Source organism: Oreochromis aureus, linkage group 6 (genome assembly GCF_013358895.1).
Source record: "Oreochromis aureus strain Israel breed Guangdong linkage group 6, ZZ_aureus, whole genome shotgun sequence".
NCBI classification, from domain to species: domain Eukaryota; kingdom Metazoa; phylum Chordata; class Actinopteri; order Cichliformes; family Cichlidae; genus Oreochromis; species Oreochromis aureus.
The window spans coordinates 32,430,942-32,458,742 of record NC_052947.1 but is presented as its reverse complement, the minus strand read 5'-3'; the positions used below and the strand labels follow the sequence as shown (position 1 = coordinate 32,458,742).

General features: G+C 39.5%; 4 protein-coding genes across 7 annotated transcripts; 1 reads left to right on the top strand and 3 right to left on the bottom strand.

Moving 5' to 3' along the window:
- Positions 1-2,816: 2,816 nt before the first annotated feature.
- Positions 2,817-13,124, bottom strand: zfyve27 (zinc finger, FYVE domain containing 27). Of its 3 annotated transcripts, XM_031733746.2 has the most exons (14): positions 12,788-13,124; positions 11,129-11,366; positions 10,932-11,002; positions 10,650-10,836; positions 9,507-9,602; positions 9,015-9,127; positions 8,606-8,724; positions 8,136-8,207; positions 7,442-7,462; positions 7,255-7,275; positions 5,660-5,801; positions 5,501-5,547; positions 5,296-5,377; positions 2,817-5,181 (listed from the first exon to the last, which is right to left on the bottom strand). In XM_031733746.2, exons 2-14 carry the CDS (start codon positions 11,362-11,364, stop codon positions 5,111-5,113), a joined length of 1,278 nt encoding a protein of 425 aa, XP_031589606.1. In that variant the 5' UTR covers positions 11,365-11,366; positions 12,788-13,124; the 3' UTR covers positions 2,817-5,110. The 3 variants fall into 3 exon arrangements, with proteins under 3 accessions (XP_031589606.1, XP_031589607.1, XP_031589608.1); XM_031733747.2 differs by lacking the exon at positions 7,255-7,275; XM_031733748.2 differs by lacking the exons at positions 7,255-7,275; positions 7,442-7,462.
- A 1,733-nt stretch (positions 13,125-14,857) lies between these two features.
- LOC116315438 (zinc finger and SCAN domain-containing protein 2-like) lies at positions 14,858-21,031 on the bottom strand. Of its 2 annotated transcripts, none has more exons than XM_031733740.2 (3): positions 20,295-21,031; positions 18,851-19,192; positions 14,858-16,222 (listed from the first exon to the last, which is right to left on the bottom strand). In XM_031733740.2, exons 1-3 carry the CDS (start codon positions 20,857-20,859, stop codon positions 15,630-15,632), a joined length of 1,500 nt encoding a protein of 499 aa, XP_031589600.1. In that variant the 5' UTR covers positions 20,860-21,031; the 3' UTR covers positions 14,858-15,629. The 2 variants fall into 2 exon arrangements, with proteins under 2 accessions (XP_031589600.1, XP_031589601.1); XM_031733741.2 differs by having other exon boundaries at positions 14,858-16,219.
- Positions 21,032-21,093: 62 nt separating this feature from the next.
- Positions 21,094-22,117, bottom strand: LOC120440457 (cytochrome c oxidase subunit 8A, mitochondrial-like). The gene is made up of 3 exons (XM_039613008.1): positions 22,044-22,117; positions 21,384-21,521; positions 21,094-21,298 (listed from the first exon to the last, which is right to left on the bottom strand). Exons 1-3 carry the CDS (start codon positions 22,056-22,058, stop codon positions 21,203-21,205), a joined length of 249 nt encoding a protein of 82 aa, XP_039468942.1. The 5' UTR covers positions 22,059-22,117; the 3' UTR covers positions 21,094-21,202.
- Positions 22,118-23,086: 969 nt separating this feature from the next.
- Positions 23,087-25,782, top strand: avpi1 (arginine vasopressin induced 1). The gene is made up of 3 exons (XM_039613184.1): positions 23,087-23,183; positions 24,034-24,480; positions 25,448-25,782. Exons 2-3 carry the CDS (start codon positions 24,119-24,121, stop codon positions 25,647-25,649), a joined length of 564 nt encoding a protein of 187 aa, XP_039469118.1. The 5' UTR covers positions 23,087-23,183; positions 24,034-24,118; the 3' UTR covers positions 25,650-25,782.
- The last annotated feature ends 2,019 nt before the right edge of the window (positions 25,783-27,801 follow it).

Below are 27,801 nucleotides of genomic sequence, written 5' to 3'. Positions count from 1 at the left end.
TGAAAAATGCAGCAGGAGCGGAGAATGTGGAAGCGTCAAAAACTGCAGTTCCTCTGGTGACCACTTGAGGCGGTGATCTGACATACTGCACATTTTGGTATCGATCAGATATGAACTAAATTTTGCCGATACCATTGCCGATACTGATATGTTTAACCTATAAAGGCAACTTGTAAAGGGTTTATGGGTTAGGTTTCTTTTTTTGGAGACCTGGAAAGTAAATGTGCCTGTCTTTAATGCACTTTGGGTCAGCTTGTCTTGTTTAAATGTGCTACAGGCTATAAAATAGATGTGACATTTAACACAAAAAGGTTCAGACATTTTTCATAGTGTATGTTTGAGATATATAACATATAGTTAACACAGTTCAGAGGTCTAAATACTGAACTTGGAGGATAGAATTAGAAGTATCGATCCCATTGCGCTAGTATTGATCCAATAACAATCCCCCCCCTCCTCACAGCAGTTCATAGTGAAGTGAAAGTTAACTCATTCACATGATAATTGAGTCAGGGGTGTGGCTGCATTGATTAACAGGTGTTCTGACATAGGCAGCTGGAGCTGAACAGCATCTGTTCAGCTGGAGCATCCACTACTTGGAGCACAATTGAGGTTTTGAAGCCATGAGACTGTTAACCAAGTGACATTATCTTGTCTGCCATTTTGGACATATGACAATATAGAGCCAAATGAATGATACAGCAATCACAAAAGCTTAGAGGCCATCTGGCAACCATCTCCACATCCAGAAGCATTAGAGTTAGAATTGTGGCCAGCACCATATTTTTGGAAGGTCAAAACAATGTTAAATGTTAACATAATCCAAAAAGGTGAGTTAGAAAAACTCAACAAAGCTGTAAACATGTCATTTTGATTGCTGGGTTTGGTCATTTTAAGCCTGTTTTTGCCTTTGGAGACAACCTCAAGAAGCTATTAGAGGAACTGCAGTTATTGATAAATAAGTGTTTGCTTTTAATTTTTTACAAAATCTCCATGTAAATTTCTTAATATGTGCTAAAAAGGCTTTATGAAATAAGTTTTTCCTTGCAAAACCATATCTAAAACATAGATTTCTGTGACAGTAGCTTTTTATATTCAGGACTTTGAGAAGTCGTTTAAAACAGATTGCAGTCTTTATTAGTAGTAGCCTATACTATATGCTATATGTTAAAGAAAGCAGCATCATTCATCCTAAATTTTCAAATAAAATTTATTACAGCTACATTTTGTGATTTAACATCTAATTTTTCTCTTATTTAAAAACTTTAGACATGAGTCTAAATGGCAATCAGTTTTTTAAAACTGTAAATATCACTTTAAGGTCTTACTTGAAGTGCCGTTATTTGCATTTTCTTTCTGATATCTGCACCCTTTACAGTAGAGCTTTCTTGTTTAACCTCTGGCATAAAGATTATGGGTTTATCAGTGGGAGTGACCCATTTCACTTTACACATCATAATTTAATCCACTGTGGTCAGACAAATATTTGTAAAACCAACTTTGAGGATCTATCACTGGCATATAACTGAAAATGTTGATACTTGAATAAATTAGTTAGAAGTTAAACACCAAATTTTAAATGAAGGAATTCAAACTTTTACTTCTAAATGGAATAAATCAATCAAATTAAGCTGTTTTGAAAAAAGGCAAAATAATTTCTGATGTTTTTTAAAGTGTAGTACAACTGTGCTATGAAATGACAATGCCTTTTAGTTGCTAATAAAATGATTCCCATGCCAAAAGGAACATATTTACCACCTGTCACTTTAATTGCAGTTGTGGTTAGATACACTCATCATGGCCGTGACTGCCATGCTCATTTTCAGCTTTTAATGATTTCAATGATTGAACTATTCTTTTTCCAGAGTGGAATGATCATATGGCATACATCTTTAACAACTTTGAAAAACAAGTCCTAATTTATTTTTGATTTTCTCTCATCTGCACAGGGTCAAAGTGATACATGTAGGCAAAAATATACACATAGACCCACACTTTTATTTGGTTAAATGTCTCTTAGCAAGTTGCACCTCGAGAAGGTGCTTTTAATAGTCATCAGTATTCTTCTGGCATAATCCTGGTTCTTGGCAGAATTGGTAGAGATTATTTAAATTGGTTGATTTTCTTGCACCAACTCGGCTTTTAAGCATAGTCTACAAATTTTCAGTAGGGTTGAGGTCGGGGCTTCGATTGGGATCATTGTCCTGTTGGAACATTTGACTGTGTACAAGTTTCAACCCTCTAGCTGTTGATGTGAAATCAAGTTGAAGAATTTGGAGGTAGTCCTCCTCCTTCATTACTCCATCAATCTTGTGCAATGCATCAATTCCACTGGCAGCAAAATAGACAATGATGCTACCACAAGCACGCTTGAGAGGTGGCATGGTGGCTTAAAAGTTAGAATTTTAGAGCAGGGCTTTTGGTACATTCTCAGTCCATCGTAAAAGTCGCTTCACTGTGGACAGTGGCTCTAGTATTCCAGCAGTTTCCAGTTAACAGCAATTCTAACCAATTTTCTCTCACCTGAGGGTGACTATTTTGGTCTTCTTGTAGATCTTGGAAAAGTAGTGATACATCCAATTGTTAAGTTTATTTGAACTGATGATCTTTGAATACAGCTGTTCAGAAACGGCTCCAAGAGACCTTTCCAGTTTGTGTAAATCTACAATTCTTCTTAAGGCTTCACTGAGTGTCTTGCACTTTCCAATTGCAGTATTGGTCACTCCACCATGGCGGCAAAGAGAAGCTAGCAGTTCTAGTCAATCACAATCACTCTTGAGAAATTAATAGACCTTGGCCTCGCCACAACACTGTAGAACCTTCAGCACCATTTATTGAAACATTTAACGGAGCGTATGCATATATTTGAGCCCTTTCATAAAATTTTGACCCTGTGTGGATTAGAGAAAATTCAAAATAAAATTAAACATGTATACGAAAAGGGAACAGTTCAAAGAAATTATGAAAAGTCAAAAGTTACTATGACATGCAAGCTCACAATGAGTGTATGTAAACCAACCACAGCTGTAAATCTTTACATTGTTTATTTTAATAACGGCATAATTTAATCTTTAAAATCCTGGGCAGTATATACATAATTAATCATTCGATCAAATAATAACTCGCAGTTTCAGGAGTTTTAAATTAAATATATTATATATAGAACAATTAGAACTATTTACAGTAAGCTTATATATGATTACAGTAAAAGCAAAGCAAACAGTTACAATCATCTGTGTCTGAAACATGATTAAAACAATGTTGCCACCAGGATCCACATATTGGGTTTCAGTGCCTCACATGAGTTCTTCAAGTCAAGTCCTGCTTGCAAGAGTGTGAAGTTCTGGTAACAGTTTTAGTGGGTTCTTCGGTCCACTCAAATTATTTTTATCCAGTTGGGTCGACTCGATCCAGTCAGACGAAAAACATGGACTCAAAGGACCTTTGGACGTGCTGCTGTAATACAATAAAGCTTGTTTGACACGCCCACGTAGGAAACCATGACAACTGAAATGCAGCAGCAATTAGATTATTACAAGAGTGAACTGGTCTGCTCAACTTCGAAAACGGCTCAGACCCTGCCTTCAACAAAACCACACTGTGTGAGACTTTGCTTTGCATTTTCAGTTTTTTATGCTTTTCAGCATCTGCTTCCTCTGGTAGGAAAATCAACTGAAAAAGACAAATCTAATCACAGTGAGTTTTCCAGACCAGGATTACCGGGACAGCATTTGCTCAAAATGATCTTATGTGAGCAAATAACAGTCTGGTCAACTTCAGTCACACAGGCCTAGAGACCTGTTGGGAACTATCTGTCGTGCACGTTGTGCATTTGCGAATCAGTTGGTAAGAGCCTGCTGGCAGACACTCTGATATTGACTGCTAAAGACCCATTTACTCAGATATAATGACCAGTCAGGTCCAGAAAAGCTCTGTGAGATGATTTTGGTTGATAGGAGGCTGGAGTGAAAACAATCGCAAACTACTCGCCAACAGTAGCAAAGCTGTAAAAGGTGTGACAGAAACCAGAGATGGAGAACATTCGGCCTCAAAGTGAAAGGTGACCCTTTTAAAATGTGTTTGTTCCAGTAAGGCACAACTTGTACTATGAAGGCAAATGTTCTCTTTTTCCAGCTTGCACTGTTCTTTTTCAACTTTTACTACAGCTCAGAGACTAAAATGATAAATGTCTCCAAACAAGTTGGCATCTTCCTCACAAACTACTAGTGCCCGCAGCAATCTGCCAGCAACAGAAGCGATCACAACAACTTATTTTTGCATTGCTCTCTTTGCAACTTTAACTAACAAGAGCTAACAACCTCCAGCAACTGTTCACAAACAGTCGGGGAATGTGCATTCTCTTGCAGCCAGAGGTGGCTGACTGGACTGTGGCCCTGTGTGACTCAGGACTCAAACTTTCCTTCAGAATCTCAGACAAACCCACAAGTCATCACATCATACTGGTGACAGATGGATGGCAAGGTGTAGTAGCATTATCTTGTACTTTTGAACAAGCTTAAGTACAATTTAAGCATTGTCTCACATCATATTCATCAGTCTGAATGGCAGATTTGATGCCTTATGTTGTTAGAGAAAGGTCCTTCAGCATTACATTGTCATTAATCTGCCAAACAGTCCTTAAGATATCAAAATTCACGAGCCATCACCGTTATTGTGAGGCAAAGATTGTAAAGCAAAACCATTGTAACCCTGTTCGCTTATTTCAACCACCAATCACTACTAGCTGAGTCGTGGTTATCACTGTGCATATATTGGTCCTTCTAGGAAAGACTGTAAATAGGTCCTTTGATTTTAGAGCCACTGTGTACTGTGCTGAGTCTCATTGAGTAATAAGATCCAGTCCTTCACTGATAGCACAAAAAAAGAAAAATCCAACAACAGGAATAGTAGAAATCCCATAAGCAACAAGAGAAGCTAACGAGGAACTGATAAAGGCAAAGGGGTGTAGGAGTTCCACATGGGATGTTTCTTGACAGAAGAGCCTTAACATGAACACAAAGGCATGTACGTCAGGGTCCAATATAGGGCTCAGGGCCAAGCAGTGAGAGAACACCTGCTGACCGTTGGGAGACATAACCAACATGCCATCTCACTGTGGTTTGATGAGAGTGGAATTACAGGCAGCACAAACAAACACGGTCTCTCTCTGTGCTTCTGGAGCTGAGGATGAAATAATAAAAGAGAGCAGCTATAACTCAAAGAACAGATGAATAAAATGAACAGAAACAGAATTGTGTGATATGATGCAAATATTTTAACGATATCGCTTCTCACCTGTTGCCCCCATAACAGATTTCAGCACCTTAAAGGAACAGCATCGAGAGCAGAAGCTGTTGCCACAGTTACTGCAGTTTCTCTGCAATAAAAACAGATAGTGGGTTAGACCTCATCCCAATTGAAAAACAGGATAAAATTAACCATGATGACGACGTGATGCCTAAATATATCCCAAATTCTTGCCACAAGGTTTCAGTCTCACCCTTTTCTTCAGAACTGAGAAGACGGCATTGCAGCTCGAACAGTTGCCTTTGGAGACAGAAAGAAACAGCCAAGAATAGAGCTGTTAGTCTTAGAAAATCTACCGTGTCATCACCGAGCTATAAATAAGAGGGTTGAAATCAGTGGAGGATTCGCTGACCTGTGACAGTTGTGGGATAGCGTTTACGCAGTTTCTCTGTCAGTTTAGACACTTTGCTGCGTATTGGTTCATTTCGGCTTAGAAGACCATTTTCAGAGATAGTGTCATACTCAGGAGCTCCAAGAGGTCCATCATCATCCTCCTTAGGGAGACGAAGAGGAGTGAGATACATAGAAAAAAACAATTTTTTTTTAATATAACGTATAAGCTTTTGAAGTGTAAAGAAGCCAGGAAACAGATTAAACATTAACAGAGGAGAAACTAGAATTAAAAAATAAATCAGGTAGTCTGACTAATAGCTGTTTGATGAATAAGCTAAGCATGATGATCACAACAACTACAACTACTAGGATGATTATGAAGGTGGAGAATACACGCTTTCAAAGAACATGCATTCACGCACTTGCTGTACTTAATTTATCTGCCAAACATGAGGACCGCAACCTCCGTAAGAGCAAAAGCAGAAATATTAAAGAAATTAAATGTTGTTAATCTCTCTTAACTCTTAATATTCAATATAACTAGGATGTGATAAAGGTACCAATTGTCTGTGAACCAAGGGCTACCAAGTAAGGTTGGCACAACCTACTCCACTACAAATGTCATCTACTACACTGAGTGACAGCAATGACACAGAACCAAATGAACAGAGTGCAAGAGGACAAACAGAATGAAGACATTAGCTGTCATGTGTTAAAAGCTTTTCTTGTTAAAGAATATAAAACTATTCTTTATTAAGAATAACACATATCCAACTTCAACAAAAAAATAAAGACTTGGAGAGAGGAGGATAACTTCTTTCTTCCCTGCAGTTAATGGAACAGTTTAAGATTTTAGCAAATAAGTGTGTCCATTTATTTGATGAAAAAATTCATGTACAGATAAATCAGGTGTAATGGACCTTGTTGACTAATATTGGCCACCAAATTTGACAACATTTATATATATATTTTTTAAAGGAGTTCAAATAGTTTGAAATGCCACAAGAGCTAATAGATTTTAAAGGCACTTTTGGTATTTAAATCCCTCACCACAAGGGGGCAGCATTTTACCAGTCCTGAAATGTTTTTGGATCTATGCTTGTGTTCTTTAAACATTTTAAAAGACATTTCTTTTTAGCTCTAACCCCATTTCCCCTGTTACAAATAACAATATGCGTTTTTAAAATAAAGGTTCATCGCTACTCAGTCTTGACTGAGTCTTGTCGTGCAGACTGCTGTTACACAAAAGAACACCCTGGCACTAGTGTTCAGCTGATTTCTCTTAAAATATTTTGGACAGAAAGTCACAGACATTTACTCACATTCTGTTGATAGAATTAGTTCAGTCTGGGGATTTAATATAGTAAAGATTTGTTTGTTGCCTAAAGCATGATGCTGATCATGCTGAATAATAATGATAAAAATATCCTGTGCAATGGAACCATTAAAGGCAACAATTATGGGCATGTTATTTATAGCATTATTGCTGCCACACAACTCCTGCCAAGGTGAATGGATGGATGGATGGATGGATGGATGGATGGATGGATGGATGGATGGATGGATGGATGGATGGATGGATGGGCAGGAGGGATGCACAGTGAAATCACTTACCACCAAAACCAATGGGGTCTCCTTGTCAGGCAACAAAACAAGAGATGAGAAAAACGTTACCTAAAAGTACTGATATTCAGTGTGACTATCCATGACCACACCTAAAAGTGTGCTTCAAAAAGCAAAGCAAGAACTAAAGAAAGTCATGATGAACTAGCCTCCTCTCAACGAAGGAGAGAACACTTACCTGTGTTGAAACTGAATTTTCCTGAGTTAGGAGGATAGCAGAGGGAAAAAAAACACAGGAGGTATGTCAGCAACAAAGGCTTCCTCCTCCCTAACAGTTACTGGCAAGCTCAAAAGGTGAACTTCTTAAATTTTTTTATTATTATGCAAGAAAAAAATTTATAGAATTCACCATCCAAATTTGTTTCCCCCAACGTCTATATATTACATGAAAAGTTAAGATAATGAATGACTCCAGCTTACTGAAGATTTCAGTAGAAATTACTTATCTCAGCAAAAGAAGAAAGGAGTGAAAGACAAAACTTCTCCCATTCTTTACACCATTTCTGTTGCTGTCAGGCTGAACCAAGTGGAACACACTTGGTCTTTTTGCTCCACCTATGAGTGTAAATCTGTGCCAAATCAGGTAAATTCACTGCTTCCAACTTGGCCAGACAATAAATGGTAGTAACCACTTTTTTGGCAATAAAACAAATTAAAATACTACAGAAATATATTTTATGATTAATTAAACTAGAAAGATTTATGAAATTGGACAATCACATTAGACATTATAGGAAGGAAGTTATAATAGCACAGACATCTGAGAATCACAACTGCACAGCACGGGATTACAGATTTAAGGGTGTGTGTTTGAGGAGTAACATACAAATGTAATTTAAAAGCACATCCTAAAATGTAAGTGTTCTGTTTACCTCAATGGCATCTTTAAATTCATCATCAGGCTCAGCTTCCTCAGCTTCTTCTACACTGCCAGGGGACAGATCCTGTTGTGACAAAACAAAACAACATCTGAGCACTTGTTTACTCAACTCCTGAAACACAGCTGATCCCAGAGTGAGCACCCAGGACAGCTGCTAAACTGCGGTATGATCAAGAGATCTGAAATCAGGATCACACGTGAATGTTACAGGGGAAGTTTTCACTCTGGAATTCCACAGATTAATCCGATTCCCAGTCTGTGACTTTGCTGGAGTAAAAATCCTAACACAGAAAGACACCAAGAGGATCAAAGGAAAATGATAGATGGACTGTTTATCCCATGCTCTCAGTGTAAGAAGCTTTCAGCTGTATTTGGTTTTAATATAAATCACAGCAAATAATCCTTCAGTATAAGTCGTATCAGACCATATAAACTTTTGTCCTCCGTGCTTCTGTCTCTCACCTCTAGACTAGTCGGTGTGGGGGTCCTCTCCAATAAATTGCCTTGTTCTTGTTCTTCACACGCCCCTTCTGAGGTCTGTGTCTTGCCCATGTGGAACAGTTTCTTCAGATCCAATAAAACTGGAACAGATTAACAGATTATTAACCATCGACTGCATTTACAAAGATGGATGTAGCCACCTAAAGCTCGTTCACTGGATTGTGGACTACCGTTTTAAAGTCTCAAATTCAGTCACCATCTTACTTTTTAACCATAATTAAATGAGAATGTAATGTATGGAGTGACCATGTACTACTACTGTATTGTATTACTGCTTTTAGAGCCAGGCTCTAGTGGCCATTTGAAGATCTCCAGTTGTTAACGCTTCAGTGTTAGCTTTATTTTTCAGCCTTTTTCAAAATGAACTAACCTCTGCAGAAGTCTCTGTTCCACAGAAAGATGACACTGTTGAATCCAGCTAGCACCCAGGCCACCGGAGCAACATAGAGTAGACACACCACGATTAATATCCCTCCATAGAACCTGGAGATGGAACATTTTGAGACGTCACATTAAAACTATGTGAGCGACTGATTAACAACAGAATTCTTTGTTAAGTTCACATTTGACATTTTAAACCGTGACTACTGACACACATCTGAATATCTTGTTACTATTGGGAACAACAGAAGAGATCAGTACAGTAGAGCTTGTTAAAACATATACATTTCATTCACATGCATGACCTGAACTGATGTTATCATGAGCGACGGCTGTTGAGCAATAATGATTCAGCTATAAGCAATAAGAGTGTGTGTGTGTGTGTGTGTGTGTGTGTGTGTGTGTGTGTGTGTGTGTGTGTGTGTGTGTGTGTGTGTGTGTGTGTGTGTGTATATAAAAGCGAGAGACCACAGATGCAGACCTTGATGACTTGGTGTGATTATCCCAGTACAAGACTTTATAAGCAGCTTCTGCTGACTGACAGGCAGAGGACAGCATGTCATCCAGCTGCTTCAACCTGGTGAAGGCAAATGAGACCCACAAATAAAGGGTGATCAAATATATTTCAACTGATTTGCAAATACATACCATGAATAAATACTCAGAAATGCACCGATAGCTACAGTTTGTAAACTGCTTAGAAAAAAAGAGGAAGTAACTGACTTCCTCCAGCTTCTTTATCAGTGTTTGCCTGAAACTTAATCTTTAAATTGGATATTTTAAAATTGTATGAAACAATAAATATGCCAATTTAAAATCAATTTGTGGAAACTGTGACACATATGATGTGATGAGAGACATATTCAAGTTTATAATAATTTAGAAATAATGACAGTTTCACTCCAACTAATAATTGTTGGTTGCATTACATTTTATAAATCTAAAGTTAACAAAAAAGTTAACAACTCTACAGCACAAACAAGCATTTCCTCAAAGTGTTTTCTTCCAAACACGAGGAGCAGCCAGCAAGTGTTTGCTGACATCTTCCATGTGAACTACAGGCAACCATGGCAACCTGCTAATAACCAAAGCAATTGAAAAGAGGTTTTTGATGCATCCCTGTAAACCTCTTTGCAACCAATTTCACCTAGTGACTGCGGGCAACCTCAAGCAATTGCTCACAAATCAGCAAGGGAATACACATTTTTCCCTAGCGACCAGTGGTTGCCAGGGGGTCACCTACAGGTCTCTAAACCTGTCCAATCAGGACCTTAGCTTTTTGAAACCAGTTTATAAGTATAGGGTGCATCAAACATTGAAAGCATACTCTGCTTAACTTCTTTTTGCACATTAAGGGGTCCATAATTTACAAAATGAATACAATGTTGGATTCAGTAAAGCCTGAAAGAAGTGTCTAAGACTCTAAACATACTAGTAACAAGTATACTATGGGCATGGATCAAGTGAGCTGAGGGCTCTGGACTTTGTTTTTGACAACCACAGGTTGTTTCTGCTGGCCTTTTAAAAGAATGCAGGTTTAAAGCAGCTCCACACTGACTTCATTTTTTAGATCTGGAAGCTACATCCTAATAGTTTAAGTCATTAAATGCATAATTTGCCTTACAGGTCTTTGACTTCCAACATGGCCTCCTGTTTGGTGAGATGAACTATCTGTAAGTCTCTGCGATACACGGCGTGAAACCGACGCTTCTGAAGCTCATCTTCTGAGGCTCTGCCCCTACACCTGTCCTGCAGGTAACCCAAGGCAGCCGGCAAAGATACTGCTGCTAAACTCACAGTGAACCAACCGACTGATAAGAGAAGAGGGAGACAGAAAAAACAACATGGTAAATTATTCAAAAGGCAACAATAAGGCTGAATAAGGCTGTGTAATGGTTCCTCCTACCTTCATTAACTGTGCAGAAGAAGACATTGAGGAAAATACAAACAAGCAGAGAACACAGTGGCATCTTCCACCTGAGAGATTAAAAAAAAAAGATCATAATGAATACAGCAATATAAATATGTAGCTCTGTGATTACTATGAAAAAGCAGTTATGTCATATGAAGTTCATACAGGGTACAGAAAGCACAAATACACACCCAAGCAGGAAGCGAATGAGCTCCACTGCATCTGTAACCGGTTCTAGATATAGAGCCATCCTCTTATAGGACAAAACCATGTTGAGGAGGTCAAAGTTTGGTGTACTGCGAGGGCTTCCCAACTCAGAGGCATCTGGAGACCCGGGGGTCTCTTTAGACAATGTGTGCACCAGCTCCCCCCGATCCCCTGTGCCCTGTGAGGGGTCTTGGAATGATCCGGTACTGTGCAAAGCCATCCCTGGACAGAATGAGGGACAGACCACAAGCAGGATTCAGGAGTTGAGTAACTTCGAAAGCAAAAATGAATCTGCTGTGATAATATTACCAACTATCTAGAGCTTCAGCAAGAGAAAGTTTGTAAACAGTTTTGAATTACTGAAATGTCTTCTTCTTACAAATAAAGACGAACATAAACTGATAACACACAAAAACATCTTACAAAAAGTCCAAGCTGACAAATGTAACAGGCCTTGAGTTTCCTAAATCTTACAATCTCTTTTAGCAGACACGTACATCAGATCTTTTTAGCTTTTTATACAGAAACTTTTCAACACTTTCCATCATACATCAACCTTAACCAGTTGTGTTAAGGTTAGGACTCTGACATGACTATTCCAAAAACATGAATTTTCTTCTTTTTAAACTATCATGTTGTTGATTTACTTGTGCACTTTGGTCACTGTGTAGTTGTGACACTCTACTTCTGAGAGAGCAAAGCAGCCCCAAACCACAATCCTTCCACCACTGTCTTTCAGTTTTGGAGCTGGTAGACAGTACCGTCATAAAATTCACAAATACAGAGTTGTGCGTTTTAAATAGAAAAATGGACTTCTTTGTCATCTGTCCACAAAACATACTCTCAGAAGTCATTGCAAACCTGAGACACACTAAATGCTCCTTCTATTAACTACTCTTATTTAGTGTTTTGAATGAACAAAAGTTCTGAGACTTGGAGAGATTTTTACTCTTTAGCTTTTAGGTTCTTTGTTGAGTTCATCAAGCTGAACTGAGTTTTGCTCAATATTAATTTTATCTCTCAATAAGCTTATTAGTATAATCCTCCACAGCAGTCCCTGTTTCTTCTGTGACCCCCTTGAGAAAATTAACTGCTTTAGTGTGATTAACACCAATGCTTGATTTGTTCAATTTGTAGACAGTCTGACTCATTATGACCAACCAAGTTTTTAGAGATGCTTTTGTAGGCTTTTCCGGGGTCTATGCCTGAGGTCCTGTGAGAGAAACCCATCATCCAAGCTTTATTAGAAAGAGCGGATTTCTCTACTAACCTGTCTTTGTGCGCTTTAGTTAGTCCATAACCCACGCTTACAGTCTCATCTCCTTTGTACGAGTTCATGAATGAATAAACCTAGCCTAGCGTTCAGGTGGATTCCTTCCAAGTGTTACGATATGTTGGTAGCTTTCATGAGGACTACTTATTTCTGATTAATCTATTAAAATCTATTTCTTTGTCATGACCATAAGGAGCCACAAAAGGAGCAAAATCCGGGCTAACTGCTGTGGCCTGCGAGATGCGGTCAAACCGGAAAGTTAACTCCAGTCCTGTGCCGGTGGGAGAGCGCTGTGCTGTACAATAGCAGCACGACACCAGCATGTCAGCCTTGCTAACACTAGCTACTAAATACGAAGGAGATCATTTACCTCGAGCTGGGTTTCCAACAACAACCAACTTATGAGGCGGCGGCGGTGCTGAAAGGAGCTCAGGCGAAACTAGCGCGTCCCACCGATACCATCATCTTCAGCCCGGAGGAAGAAAGAGCCTCCAAATTCAAGCAGCTCAGTCAACATGGCTCCGGCTGTCCTCCTGCATGAGCACAAACCTGGAACAACGAGGCGATTTCTGAAACTGTCAGCGTGTCGGCAGAGAGAGTAAACCCGCTGTTTTGCTTTTTTTGGACCTGCTATCTTTGCTTTGCTAGCTCCGTTCAGCTGCGAGAGCGTCTGCTTCCTCGTTTAACCCAGGCCTGATAATTGATAACAGAAACTGGTCAATGGCAGGTGTCCAATCCAGTCGATCGCAGAGAGACTGATCAGTCAAGTTTTTCCCCCTTTTTTAAATTAAGAATACTCCTTTGTAAAACAAGAACATAATAAACATATTTTTTTTATTAGGGTTTTTGTAAAATATATTTGGAAATTTTACTACCATCTGCGCTCTTGGACAATCTTTCCATACATTTCAATTTTATATTGAAAGTATTTTTGTGAGAAATAATAATAATAATAATAATAATAATAATAATAATAATAATAATAATAATAATGATGATAATGTGTCTTTGTGACCTTTAAAGCAGAAATTATTCAGACTATGTCAGAGTTCAGAGTATCAGAATACCAAAACATTTAATTAAAGGATGGTTTTGTTTTGTTTATTGTTTTTGTTTTTGTAAGTAAAGGTGGTGGTGGTGGGGGGTTACTAGAGTAGATGTGAAGATATGTTTTTGTTGATTATTAGTGAAAGTAAAGCATTAAACAAAATACACTGATGAATACTGGGAGCTTTAATAATCACTAAATATTGTTGAAAGCTGCAGATAGGAGCACAGGGAAGGAGAGCCATGTGTTCCTATTAAGCAATAATTCAGTCATACTGACTGGATCCTTGTACTGAGAAGTGAGAGCCCTCCACTTACTAACAGGGCCTCATTCTGAGTGAAAATGAGAAATGAAAGATGGGTTGACCAGTGAAGGACGAAACTTGCAGCTTCCAAGTAGCATAAGGCTACTGCTGATTTTGTCACACACAAGTTGAGGTCATGACAAAGTAAAACTCACCTGGTTTAAAGAGCTTCAGTCAGTCCTTGACCACAGATTTACTGTACAGCAGCTGATGAAGATTAAATAGCAGCTGTGGAATTTAGACTGTTGCTTTAAATCCAAACACACAGGCAGAATGTAAAAGAAATAACAGAGACAAGATTTAAACTACGGCTTAGGCTAAGGTTTTGCAATTTTGCAAAGCCATTCAGCAAAAATGAAGAAGGAGTATCCTTCTGCAAATGAACAAAGAAAGAAGAAAAAAGAGGAAGAGGATATAAAAGTGTCAGCAAGACCGTGGCAAGTAGAGCAGTTAATAACAATTAAATGAAACACTAAATAACTGAATGCTGCTAGTCTAGTCTGGGAGAGAGACACTTGAATGACACATTATTTATTTTGTTAACATTAAACATTAGTTACCTTAGCTTAAAAAAAGATGAAAAAAGATAAATAAATAATAAAATGGTAAATGGCCTGTATTTATATAGCGCTTTTCTAGTCCCTAAGGACCCCAAAGCTCTTTACATATCCAGTCATTCACACATTCACACATTGGTGATGGCAAGCTACATTGTAGCCACAGCCACCCTGGGGCGCACTGACAGAGGCGAAGCTGCCGAACACTGGCGCCACCGGGCCCTCTGACCACCACCAGTAGGCAACGGGTGAAGTGTCTTGCCCAAGGACACAACGACCGAGACTCTCCGAGCCAGGGCTCGAACCGGTAACCTTCCGATTACAAGGCGAACTCCCAACTCTTGAGCCACGATCGGCTCAAGAGTTGAATTAAAGTTTCAACTTTAATTCATTTATTGTTTAGGAAATTGTTTTTGTACAGTTCCTCGCTGTTAACTGAAAAACTCCTCTGTTGGGTTAAGATCAGATGAGTGATTAAACAAAACAAAACAAATAAATAAATAAATAAAAAAGATCCACTTTGCGACTTTCTACTTTTAAATACTACTTTTATTAGTCCAAATACATTATTTTACATAGTGTAGTAAAATTAAGAGACAGTAATACATACGCGAGTCACAGACAATTATAAAAACAGGATTGGCATAAACACATACTGGCTCAACCAGTGGTTTCTTTAATAAATACCACAAACATAAGAAAAATGGCACTTGGAATTACACTGAAAGGCTCCACACACATTTATTTTTCAGCACTTACTACTGACCTGACGTATACTGTATGCATCTAAATGTTGACTTCGGTGATCACAAAGCTACAGTTCCTGGAGCTTGGATTTTTTTCCCACCATGTAACCATAAAGGTATTTAAATTTGTTTGAGAGTTAGATAGTTTTAGTTTTTGACAGGTGACCTAAGATGCTCGTTGCAGTATCTATAACTTGAGATACTGCTTTGTAAGATTTCTTTTGAAACAACACAGTCTCAAAGGGAAGACCTGGTCTAAAAAAAAGTGCATGGGACAGATAAGAGAGACCTCATACTGGTGAGTCATTTCAGGTTATATCAATATACAGTAAGGAGGTTATAAATGACTGATTATGGCCACTGAGCATGACGTACCTCAGAAACGTAAATATTTGCATCCTGTATTAGTGAATGTTGCTTGTTTTTACACTTGACTCCTCTGAGGCAGGACTGATAGGTGGCTGCTAACACAAAAATAAAATTTAAACATATTGAGCCTTGCATATAATCAACTTTTATGCATATTGCATAACAAAATTTCAATCTCAACAACCACACTACTGTAGCTGCTTGCTATGAGAGCGCTGGTGGAATTTGAGCCCACCACAGTTTCTAAAAGACTTTCCACACTGTCCACAGATGTAAGGCTTCTCTCCAGTGTGGATGCGGAAGTGCCTGGTTAAAGCACCAGAATGACGGAAACACTTTGAGCAGACTGAGCAGGTATATGGCCTCTCTCCTGTATGGATGCGAAGGTGGGTCTTGAGATTCTCCATGCGATTGAACTCTCGGTTGCACACTGTGCAGCGGAAGGGGCTGCAACCCGGTGGGTAAAGCTGCAATCTGGTCCTCTTGCTTCCTGCTACAGGTTGCTGACAGCGTTGCTGGAACCTTAGCTGGCACTGGCCAGTGTGCCGGCGCAACAAGCTTGGCAGATGGAAAGTCTGACCACAGGACTTACAGGCATAGAGGGTAGCTATGGGGTGGTTGAGTTTATGACTGGTTCGAACATGGACTGGGTAAACCTGTGGAGCGGCCTCTGACACAGGAGCTGATTCGGGGAGCTGGAAGATACTGGAGAACTCTGCAGGGAGGGATGGAAGATCTGTGGACGGTTGAAGGGTGGAGGCTGGGTTTGGAGGATGAGCTGCTGAAAGACATAACACAGAGTTACATACACTGTAGAAAATGGGAACATTTTTCACCTTAATAAAAACGTGAACCCAAAAATTTCAATTACACAAACTCTATTTGCTTTAAAGATCAGAATTTATGTAGTATCACGTACATAAATAAAAACACAGTAATTACACGTATTAAGTCAGATCGTTGTTTTTATATAGAGATTTTTTTAATCCTTTATTCTGGGAATAATCTGATGTTTAGCAGCCTGATTAGAAGTCCAGATGTTAAAATTTTGCATCACTAGATAGCATGAAAGCATAAATGTCATGCTGTTTGACTGGCACATGGGTATGAGGCAAATTGTCTATTGTACTGGTTGTACAATCAATCGGTATTATTGATAATGAACAATTGTCTTTTACTTATATAGAACTTTTATTGTGCTTCTAGCATCATTTTACATTCCAAGCCAATAAACATGCACAATAAACATAAAGTCAATTCAGAATTGCTAGTTAACCAAACATGGATGTATTTGAACCGCGTGAAGAAACTGCTGTATTGGTACCAGAACACTAAAAACATTCAGAAAATTTCAATACCAGAATCTTTGTGATGTAAAGAAACGATGCCAACCAAAAAGAAAAGAAAAACTACGCTGGGTCATGACTGAATGTATTTCTATCTACCTGAACACAAACAGGAAACTGCTGTTGTTTTTGTATGACTATGATGTCCAATTTAATTATACAGACCTAGGAGATAAAGTTATGAAAATTCTTTTGCTAAGCCTGTGGGAAACCTTTTTCCTCATTTTCCCTGAACACTGTTCTCATTACTGATTCTGACAGAGGGCAATATTCTGTCATCGTGTTGGCTGTGCTCAGTCCCAAACATTTGTTGTGACTTTCACAATTCCCCTATACAGCTTCCTTGGAGTTTGTCCAGCTATGGTGGCAGTCAGAATGGACTGTGGGCTGGTGAAGTGAACTGCTGGCACAGAAAGTACTGCTTGTCCTGCTGGTGTGATGATCTGAGGTGTCAGAAAGAATGCTGGTAGGTCTGTCTCTTCACTGATTGCTTTGACATGATGGGATGTGGGAGCTGACTAGAAGTCATCTCCCTCTATTGCGTCGGATCTGCTGTCATCTCTAGCAGCTGGCACTGATGCTCCTGTTGTGCTGGCATGGCTTGAGCATTGAGCACTGCTGCCTCCTGTAGATGCTCATCAGACTCAGGGAAAGCTGCAGGCAGCACTGGCCTCTGAAGCAGCACTAAGAGTTCCTGCCTCTTCTACATGTTATAGCATTAGACGAGCATGTTCTGGTTTACTTCCATCAGCTAAATGTCTGCTCCCCTCATCACCTGAGAGTTACCAGGTACAAAATGCTAAATCTCACAATAATCCCTCAGAATTTAGGACCAACTTGGTTCAGTCCCCTTAGCATTCCTTATTGTGGCTGGGTGAAGAATGAAGAGTCTTTTATGTTTTCCACTAGCTGAAAGCAGCCAGGACACGACAGGTCCCAAACTCACACTACAAGTCATGCTCCCTGCACCTGGCATTTGGTTAGGGCTTAAACCAGCTTTTCCTTGTCACCTTGATCCAGTCTCTTGCACAGAGCTATAGTTGTTTTTGTCTGCTGGATACTGAGATAGAGGTGTGATCACACAGCTCTACCAAATACTCAGCAAGTCTGTCTGTATTTTAAAATATTTACTGTCAAAGACCTTTAACAACATTTTTCTGTGCTGTGGATTTAACAAAATATGTGTACACAAGTACTGAGAAATACTATAGATTGGCTCAGGTCTGTCTATGGTTGGACGTCATATCTGTATCTTCAGTTTGAATATCAATCTCAGCCTCAGAAGACAAAAGAGAGGAGAGAGTTTAAGCACCAGATGTCACTGGCCGTGTTAATGTAACCATGGTGGATGTGCATGGAAATATAAGTGCTGTCAAGTAAAAGTCTGACTGCTGGCCTTTTAAAATCTTACTAAAAACCACGATGGCATAATTGCATCTATGACTCAAAGATACATTCAAGATCATTAAAAATTAACCTAATCTGCATTATAATTGCTTCATATGAGAGTAAACTATTTTAATTACATTATAAGTGGAGTTATACATATAATTTAAGCACAACTTTAATGCTTGTTAATGCTAAGTAAAATGAACAGCTAATAATTTTGCACCCAGTGAAATAGCACATGGTGAGTTGGCAAATAGTCCATGTAACAGTTATAATATTAATCGGTGAGACAACAGACAATAATTTCCCATAATGATAAAATCTAGCTACAAATGTGATTGGCCTGAAGATCCAAAAACAACAAAATTTCCCTGGATGATCTTTCAGCAACTTCATCGCAAGGAAAAATGTCTATTTATTCTTCTGGATTCCACATTTCTAAATCTGAATATTGGTAATTTCAGTACAGTGCATTTGTAAAACTGAACATAATTAAGGGTTTTTTTAAACCCTCTTGAATCTCAAACATTTTACCCTCCCATGAGGTAAATGGAGTTTCAAAGACTTTTCCACTTTAGCTGAGTAGGTCAGTGTTAGATATTCTAAATCTGATCTTAATTTCAACCTTATTTGTTGTAACAGAGGGAATACTTTGTGGCAGTTTTCGCTCTTACCCTGATCGAGCCCAGCACTGGACAGCTGAGAGTTTGAATCTTGGCTCTGAATATTCGGCACTTCTGGTTTCCACTCCTCCAACATTTTGGACTGGACTCCAGATATACACTCCAGGCTAAAATCCTCCACTTTAAAGGAATCCAAACAGCAAGAGGAACCATGTGTTTCCTCTTCTGGCTTCTCCTGCTTTACAGTAACCTGAGTAACCGGCTCTTGAATGGATTTGCCTAGAATGCTGGAAAGTGGTGGTGAGATGCCATCTTGAGCTCCTTGGTTTGGACATACTGGGTTCATACGTTCAATCTTCACCATACAAACATGAGAAATCTCTTCAGTTACATCTGCAAATAAAGAGATGCAAGCATTTAATGATTTTTTTAAAATAAGAAAACTAAGACCATTTTTCCATCCATTATAAAATAATTTTAAAGTCAGCATTCTATGGAGTGCATTTGCAACTCTGTTTCCAAAAATAGTTACTTTAAAAACAGAATTCAAAACAGTCCCAGAGGAAATGATGTAGTCACAGTTGCTCCAAGACAGTAAGAACAGTAACAAAATAAACTAAACAAAATAATAAAATATGTTAGAAAGTTACAAAATATAATTATAATTATCTCAGTATATAACACAAAATTAAATATATATGGTTCACACTGAGGTGCCCTTCTTATCATAATCATGCAAGCATCTGGTGTGGCAACACATTAGTGCACAAAGCATGGGTAACCTGCAAATCTGTGAAGGCACCATTAATGCTGAGTATACACATTTTTGGAACAAGATATTGCAATCCCGTCAATGCATAACCTGGGTGGCATGGTGGCATAAATCAGTTGCCCCCCCAAAATTTTTTTTTTTAGATGAACAAACAAAAAACAAAATTACTAAATACTGTCAATATGAGCCAATCCACTCACTAAGGGATGGGAAAAAAGGTTCAGTTACCTATAACATGGAAGTAATAAATACAAAATTTGCTTTTAGTTCTCACTCATTCGATTTTATTTTTAAAACACTTGTAAGTTATATGAGCGCATCAAGACAAGCTAAAGACCTTTTAATGATTCGTGGTTGATGTGTTGTGTATTTTTGATCTTTGGGTTAGGGTGGATTGGATTCACACACAAACCAACAGGTATCTTGTTTAAGTCTTTGCATCGGCTGCAATCTTAACTGTGTTAAAAAATAAATTAAAAAAAAAAGGTGACTGTTTGCACTTCAGCAATCCTGCTAGTAACACATTCGCTCGTCACCTGCCTTTCAAACTGGCAACTGTGCATCACTAGTTTCACACTTCTCTACAAAACGTGTGAAAAATGTTCATCCCCATGCGTTAACGGTTTAGCTGTTAGTTTCTGTGCACACATCGTGGTCTAAATATAAATATAACTAGGATGCTGAGGCAATGGGGCAGTAATAAAAGACAAGTCTGCCAAGTACCTCTGGTGCATCCATCGTTCGGCTCATTTTCTGGATCTGAAGCTGCGTCATTTGTTCTCTCTTCCTCGCGTAATCTGCGCTCGTCGGGTCTTCTCAAATGTTGATCCTGGCTGTCACGAGGCTGATGCGCTCCGCTGTGACCCGCAGGGGTCGTGTCACCTCTGACCTCTGTGCAGCTGAGCACGCTGCCCACAGCACTTGTCCTTATTTGACTGCAGTTGGGGTGTGGCGGTTGATCGGTGTACTTTATGGCACCGAAGCGCTGATTTGCAGTAAGAGGGCTTCCACAGTTCTCCTCCTCTCTGCGCGCAGAGTCCAGCTTAGCTTCGGCTCTCTGCAGCCTTTGTTTAAGGGACTCGTTTTCTCGTCGCATCTCTTCATAGATGTCGCTCGTCACCTGCCCTGCCACAAGCTTTTTCACCTCGCGAACCGCGATCTCCACGGCCACTTCAAATGCTCCGTGTATGGCAGCAACAAGCTCCTCTTGAAAGGACAGCGCAGCGTCCGCGCTGGTTTTGTGTGTTACGCACGGTCGCTCTTTGGTCCCAAACAGCTGCGGCTTCATGGTGCGTTTAAAGACGCACTAACGTTGTGTAGTGACCTAATATTTAAACCCCTGATGAGCACGGGATTTCTCAATAATGGATCCCTTGTACTGATGGAGCTCGTTTATAAGCAAAGTGAGAGGTTTTACTTCCGCCAACAGTTGCTTATGTGCCAACTAGTGGTCCAAATGGCGAAGTGCATCACTTTGTTAGTTTAATATATAAAAAAAAGAGAGAGAGAGAGAGAGAGAAACTACAACTGTGAAACTTCAAATTTATTATGTCAGCAACATTGAAACATCTGAAATTATGCTCTTTTAACGGCAAGCACAGGTGTAACGGCTGCTCCCGGGACGTCGTCCATCAGTCACGGGTTTTGTAATGGTCTAGGCGGGAAAGAATCCAACCAGAAGGCCCGAGGATGGCCAGAGACATCACCATCAAGACAAAAGCAGATTGCTGCGGATCAACAACATGTTGCTTCAGTTACCGCCATTTAAAATTTGTAACATAGTCAGCAGACATGGAATTAGCGTCTACTTACGACAGCGCCTATTTTATCTTTGGGCGGTTTGCCATGGATGTAAGTTGCTCTTTGTTGAATACCTGACCCGGGAACAAAAACCCGGCCAGCCTTTAGTCCAGCAAAAAGCCCACGCATGTTTGGTCTTGAAGGGGAACGCTGGTCACACACAAGAGAAATAACCACCAGGCGTGTGAGAAGTTTTTAAAGAGATTTCCTCACACGCCTGCTAATTGGTCTTAATTAAGTGCTCTACACCTGCTGTAGAAAACGAGTTTTGCTTTGTTTTGTTTTTTAACGTCAGCTACATCCTGGAAGTGAATAGTTACAGTATTTCGAGCAAGTTAAACTAGAATCTTGGATCTACTAAATGCTCGTTATCTTAAGTAATGAGGTTTTCCCAATTAAAATAATTTCTAACAGAAATGATTTACTTTTAAAATCTCCCCTTTTCCTGTTGACGATCACATTAAACTCTAAATTCAGGGTTTGGGTCTTCCACAGTCCCAGTGCTTCCTTTTATCAGTGTTTATAAGTGTATCCAGTTTGATGTTGGGTTGGATTTTATTTAAATTACAATCAACCTCCTACATGGTAAAAAACAAAACAAAACATGGAGCGTTATGAGTTTATATAAGTCAGGGCCGTATGAGAGTATATGAATAAAAAACCTTACATTACCTCTAAACCAGCCATTGCTAATTGCTACCTTTCCACCAGGCTTCTTGCCAAATGGTAGGAACAATGGGTCACGTGGTATGTGCTATTAAATTATATTCAACGTCTGAACAGAGACTGGATAACGGCAGTAATTTCAGTGGCTTTTAATCGTAGGGGGTATTAGCTTTTTAGTTCAGCTTGTCTAAAATGGCACTCACTATTTTTATAAAGGTAAAATTGCTTTGCGTGGGCTTTATTAACTTCGTTAATAACCAGGAATGGTAAATGGCCTGTATTTATATAGCGCTTTACTAGTCCCTAAGGACCCCAAAGCGCTTTACATATCCAGTCATCCACCCATCCACACACTGGTGATGGCAAGCTACATTGTGGCCACAGCCACCCTGGGGCGCACTGACAGAGGGGAGGCCCTCTGACCACCACCAGTAGGCAACGGGTGAAGTGTCTTGCCCAAGGACACAACGACCGAGACTGTCCAAGCCGGGGCTCGAACCGGCAACCTTCCGATTACAAGGCGAACTCCCAACTCTTGAGCCACAATCGCCCCCATAGGAGGGTACAGATAGAAGTACCACTGAAATTGCGTTGACGGAAGAAATGGGAGAAATGCATAAAAAAGTCATGAAATTAACACTAATCAAATCAGACAGTTATGATGCCTCAGACCATTTTGATCTATTCAATATTCTTCAGGAGATCCTGAAGCTCATGCTCAAGCAATGCACTCATGTTCAGCTCTCATGCATAGATACCTGTAAGGTTAATTAGGCGGCTATTTAGATTTTTAAGACAAAATGACCCCGTTTTTAATCTCGCCACATGGATTTGTGCGAGATTAAAAACACAAATCCATGTGGCGGGGCTTGTGTTTGCTCTGTTGGTTATTGTTTTTCTTTTTGAATGCTACAGGCTGACTCTTGCTGTGAGGTGAGCGCACAAACACTAACGTCATTAATGGATTAGCCTACTCTTTGATTATTCCTTTACGTCCCTCGCGGCTCCGCGTGCCACTGACGCGCCCCTGTGAAGTGGGTCGGCTGGGCATTAGCCGGTGTGAAGGTTACACTTTGGATGCTGGTTCATTAATCAGGTTGTCTGTCTACTGGCCTAGTGCATGCAGTTGTCTCATTCAGACTGAAGGTAAGCACCCTTATTATTGCATTTGTAGTTTACTGTTATATTCGGGATACACTGTCAAGATGATAATGGCGAATTATTTGATGTAGATTTGGGGCTTTTGAAGCTTTAGATTTGACATGGAGACTTGCTGTCACACAACAATGTGATGAATAGAACTATTAGGCTGCTAATAGCCTATGAAACTTCCCATTTCCTTATCAGTTCTCATCAGCAAAAAAAAAAAAAATAAAGTAAATAAAAGCTATACTCTTAAAAATACCAGTTTCTCCTGAAACAGCAAAAAGACCTGAAGTCCACCACTTCAAACATGTTTTATAATGAGGTGGTGTTTTGTTTTTGTTTTTTTAAAGATACACGTGCATGTTTTATTGAAAGCCTACAGGGGGCTTGAACACATCTTGTCATGATTTAGCAAAAAATACAAAATTCTTTTGTTTTCATCTTCTCAGATTTATTCTTTTTCCAGTTTTACTTAATGGCTGTAGAAAATTTGACTTTTTATGGCCCAATTAAGTCATTGGAAAAAAAAATAGAAAGTTGCTATTTGCAGTCCTGCATAAGTGTTTTTACATGGATTTGTGCAAGTACATGGGTTTGTACAATGTCTAAGTTGTAATGTGCCCAACAAACTCCCTACATACTGTACTTAACCCAATACTCATGAGTAATGAGATAAGAGTTTGTCAGACAGGAAAGGATGGTGTTGGTAAATAGGTTTTTGGCTCCAGTCATGGAAATTGTCTGCTGGATAAAAGCTTTGCTTGTGGTTGTGATCTCTTTATCGTTATCCTTAGTTTGACCAGGTTAGTCTCTCTCGTTTTAATTCTCTCTCTTTAACTTAACCTTCCAGACTCTCAGCAGTGCCCCTACATTGGGTTCACATCATCATCTTCGTGCCCTTATATAACAACCCAGAAATTCTCCAACCGTGTGACATGGCAGATGCCCTGGAATCCAGCTCCAGTGAGGAAAGTCTCCTTATGCAGTGGAACATTTCCAGTCGACGCAGCAGAAAGTCTGGATGCTCTAACATTTTTACAGGCTTGAACATGCATCAGCTGCACAGGCTGTTCAGAACGGCGGGGGAGAGAAATGCTGAGCATCGGGCGAAGCTGGTGTGGCAGGGGATAGATGACGATATGCCAGGAGCAAATGAAGAAAAGGATGAGGAAGAAGGGGAAGAAACAGGGCTGGCCGAGGCCTTGGTAGGACTGAGAGTCCGAGCAAGGAATAAAGCAGGAATCAGAGTAGAGGGATGGAAAGATCACAAGTGGAACAGAGCACTGGGATATCTCAGGTTTGTGTCTGTTTTCTCTATTCCTACACAAAATAAGAAAAGACACGATGTGTGAAGATGATGATTGTAGATTTTATTCGTAGAAAATTGTTTCCCCTTCGTATCAGTAATACTGTCACCAGTTAAACTGTGGGTTACACAAGCTCCTGCCTAACTTTGTTCCAGTGCCTGTCTTTAAATGCAGCAAACAATTGTCATGTGTCTAACAAACTAATTTTGACCTCACAAGACTGTGTTCCCCTGCATTTCGTCACACACACACACACACACACACACACACACACACACACACACACACACACACACACACACACACACACACACACACACAGAGTCATACATCTGTTTCTACATTCCTCACTGAGATGAAATAAGGGTTCTTAGAGTAATAATAAAATCTCACAGCATGGTGAAGGGAGGCGACAGAGTGGTGCAGTATTAACAGAATTACTCAGTGTTACTTCTTTGACAACGCTGTGAGCTAAAGTGGTGAAACTCTGTTTGAGTGTATAGTTCAGCTTGTTTTCTCATGCTAAATGTCTAATGTGACAATTTATTCTTGACACTTTTTTGTATGCTACAAATGGCAAATTCATTTCACTTGCTGAAAGGCTTTTTTTTATTTCTGGAGAAATAAAGAAACATTGTAACTTTATTCTGTTCTACAATCATAAAGTAGAAGTAATCGTCATTAAAGTTTTTACTTGTTACATTGTAATTTAACTTCTTCTGCATGTGGCAACCTACAAATTTTCTTTATGGCTGTTCTCTAGTAATAGCTCGTCTGTGGCTATATTTCTGCTTTAGAGTACCATACACATTAGTATCAAACCATCAGGCCAACTTCAGAAGAATTAGAATTTTAGAATATAAACAGGAAATGAAATGTTCAGATCCTCAAATTATAATGTGTCTTTGTGACAGTTTATTTAACTGCCTAACCAAGAGTTATTTATCTTTGTTGCAGGATTAAGGAGCCATTATCTGACTTTAGCCCTGATGATGAAGAAACCACTAAAGCTCCAAGTGCAGGAGAATTTCTGTTGCCAACTGAGGAAGACATCTCAGATAGACAAAATCCCTTCAAACCTTCATCATGGAGGTTGGGGGTGACAAGGCTTGAGGGTGCCAGAGACTCTGAACGTTACCTTCACCGCATCCTCTGTTAAAAACTGGATTTTGGTTGAAGATGCAACAAAACAGAAGTCTGATTTTGTTTAGACGTACACGCTTCTGCTATCATGCACTATACATGTTAGACACTAGCACAACTTTATGAACTGTGGTAAACCTGCATGCAAATTAAAGGACAATCTATTATAGGAAATTCAAATGTGTGTCTACTCACAGAGAGACTTGTTGGAAAGAGGCTAGAATGAACTGTTTTGTTGTTGTTGTTGTTGTTTTTAATGGGCTGTTCTGTGCAGTACAAGTACAGTTCTTATACACAGAGTAAAATATTTTGAATAAACAGAGGGAAATACTTTTATATGGATAGGATATTTCAATGTGTCACAGAATATCAAAACATTCATAGATTTTTTTTTTTAAAAAGTTAGCGGTGAAATGTACATCCATCCATCCATCCATCCATTCGCTTCCGCATATCCTTTTCAGGGTCGCGGGGGGCGCCGGGGCCTATCCCAGCTGTCGTAGGGCGAGAGGCGGGGTACACCGTGGACAGGTCTCCAGTCTGTCACAGGGCTAACACACAGAGACAGACAACCATTCGTGCTCACATTCACTCCCACATTCACACCTATGGGCAATTTAGATTAATCAATTAACCTATCCCCACAAACTGCATGTCTGAAATGTACATTTAAATAATAAATAAAATGATTCACTCACATTCTTTTCAAACCCTGGATTAGCTTTTCAGCAGCAGAAAACCGGTGCCATATTGTAAAGTTGCTTATTTACAACACACTAGCATGAATTTACAGTTAGTTTTAGCCATTTGGTAAATTTAAATACAACATTCTCTGTCTTTTTGCTGTGATTTTGGTATCCACCACTAGCTACGGTAAGTATCTGGTTGCTAAATCTTAGTTGCTAAATTCCCCACTATATTTACCAGCTAGGTGCTAATTGTATCTGTCGATGGGTGGTGGACAGAGTGTACTGTGCGTTTATCAGTGCTCTTTTTTGCGAACAGGTGCAATGCTAACCCAGGGAATGAGGAGACAAAGGAAAATTAACCAAATCATTTAAACTGGGAGTGAAAACAATGAATAAATCAACAAGCTGAAAAAAGTTGGGTGATTACTATAGGTTTGTCGCTACGTGGGATACGTGTCACATCATACACTCTCTGACCACTTTACTAGGCACACCAGGGTTGGAAACAGATTACAGAACTGCTTTAATTCTTCATGGAATAGATTCAACAAGGTGCTGAAAACATTCCTCAGAGATTTTGGTCAGTATTGACATGATAGCATCACACAGTTGCTGTGGATTTGCATGCACATTCATAATGTTAATTTTCCATTCTATTACAATGCAGAGGTTGCCTGTTGGAGAACTGGTGACCACGGAGGATATTAGGGTACAGTGAATTCATTGGCATGCTCAATAAACCTGTTTGAGATGATCTGAGCTTCATTACATGGGATGTTGTCTTGCTGGAAGCAGCCAACAGAAGATGGGTACACTACTCAGGTAGCCTGCTGTGTTTACAACATACTCAATTGCTTCTAGGGGCCCAAAAACTACAAAGAAAAGATCCCCCATTCCATTACACCACCATGGTTCAAGTTTGGGTCACCAAATTCTGACCCCACTATTCAAATGTTGCACCAAAAAAAGAGACTCATCAAACGGGGCAATACTTTTCCAATCTTCTCTTGTCCAACTTTGATGAGCCCATGTGAATTTCAGCCTGTTTCCTCTTCTTTAAGGCAGTGGTATGTGGTTCGGTCTTCTGCTGCTCTAGCCCATCGGCTTCAAGATTCAGCAGTCAGCAGTCTGGCCATGCTCCTCTGACCTATGGCACCAGAAAGCATTTTCGCCAAGAGAACTGCTGCTCACTGCCATGGACTATGCTCTGCAAACCCAGATGATTGTGTGGGAAAAAAATCTGGCACCAACAACCATGCCACATTCAAAATTACTTAAAATAACCTTTATCCCCCATTCTGATGCTCAGTTTGGACTTCAGCAGGTCATCTGTTCCATGTTTACATGCACAATTGGACTGAGTTGCTTGCATGCGATTGGCTAATTAGTTATTTGCATTAACAAGCAGTTCAACAGTGAAGTGGTCCTGATTTTATATCAACTGTCAACAGAAAAGGATACCGAGTACAGCACTGAGTT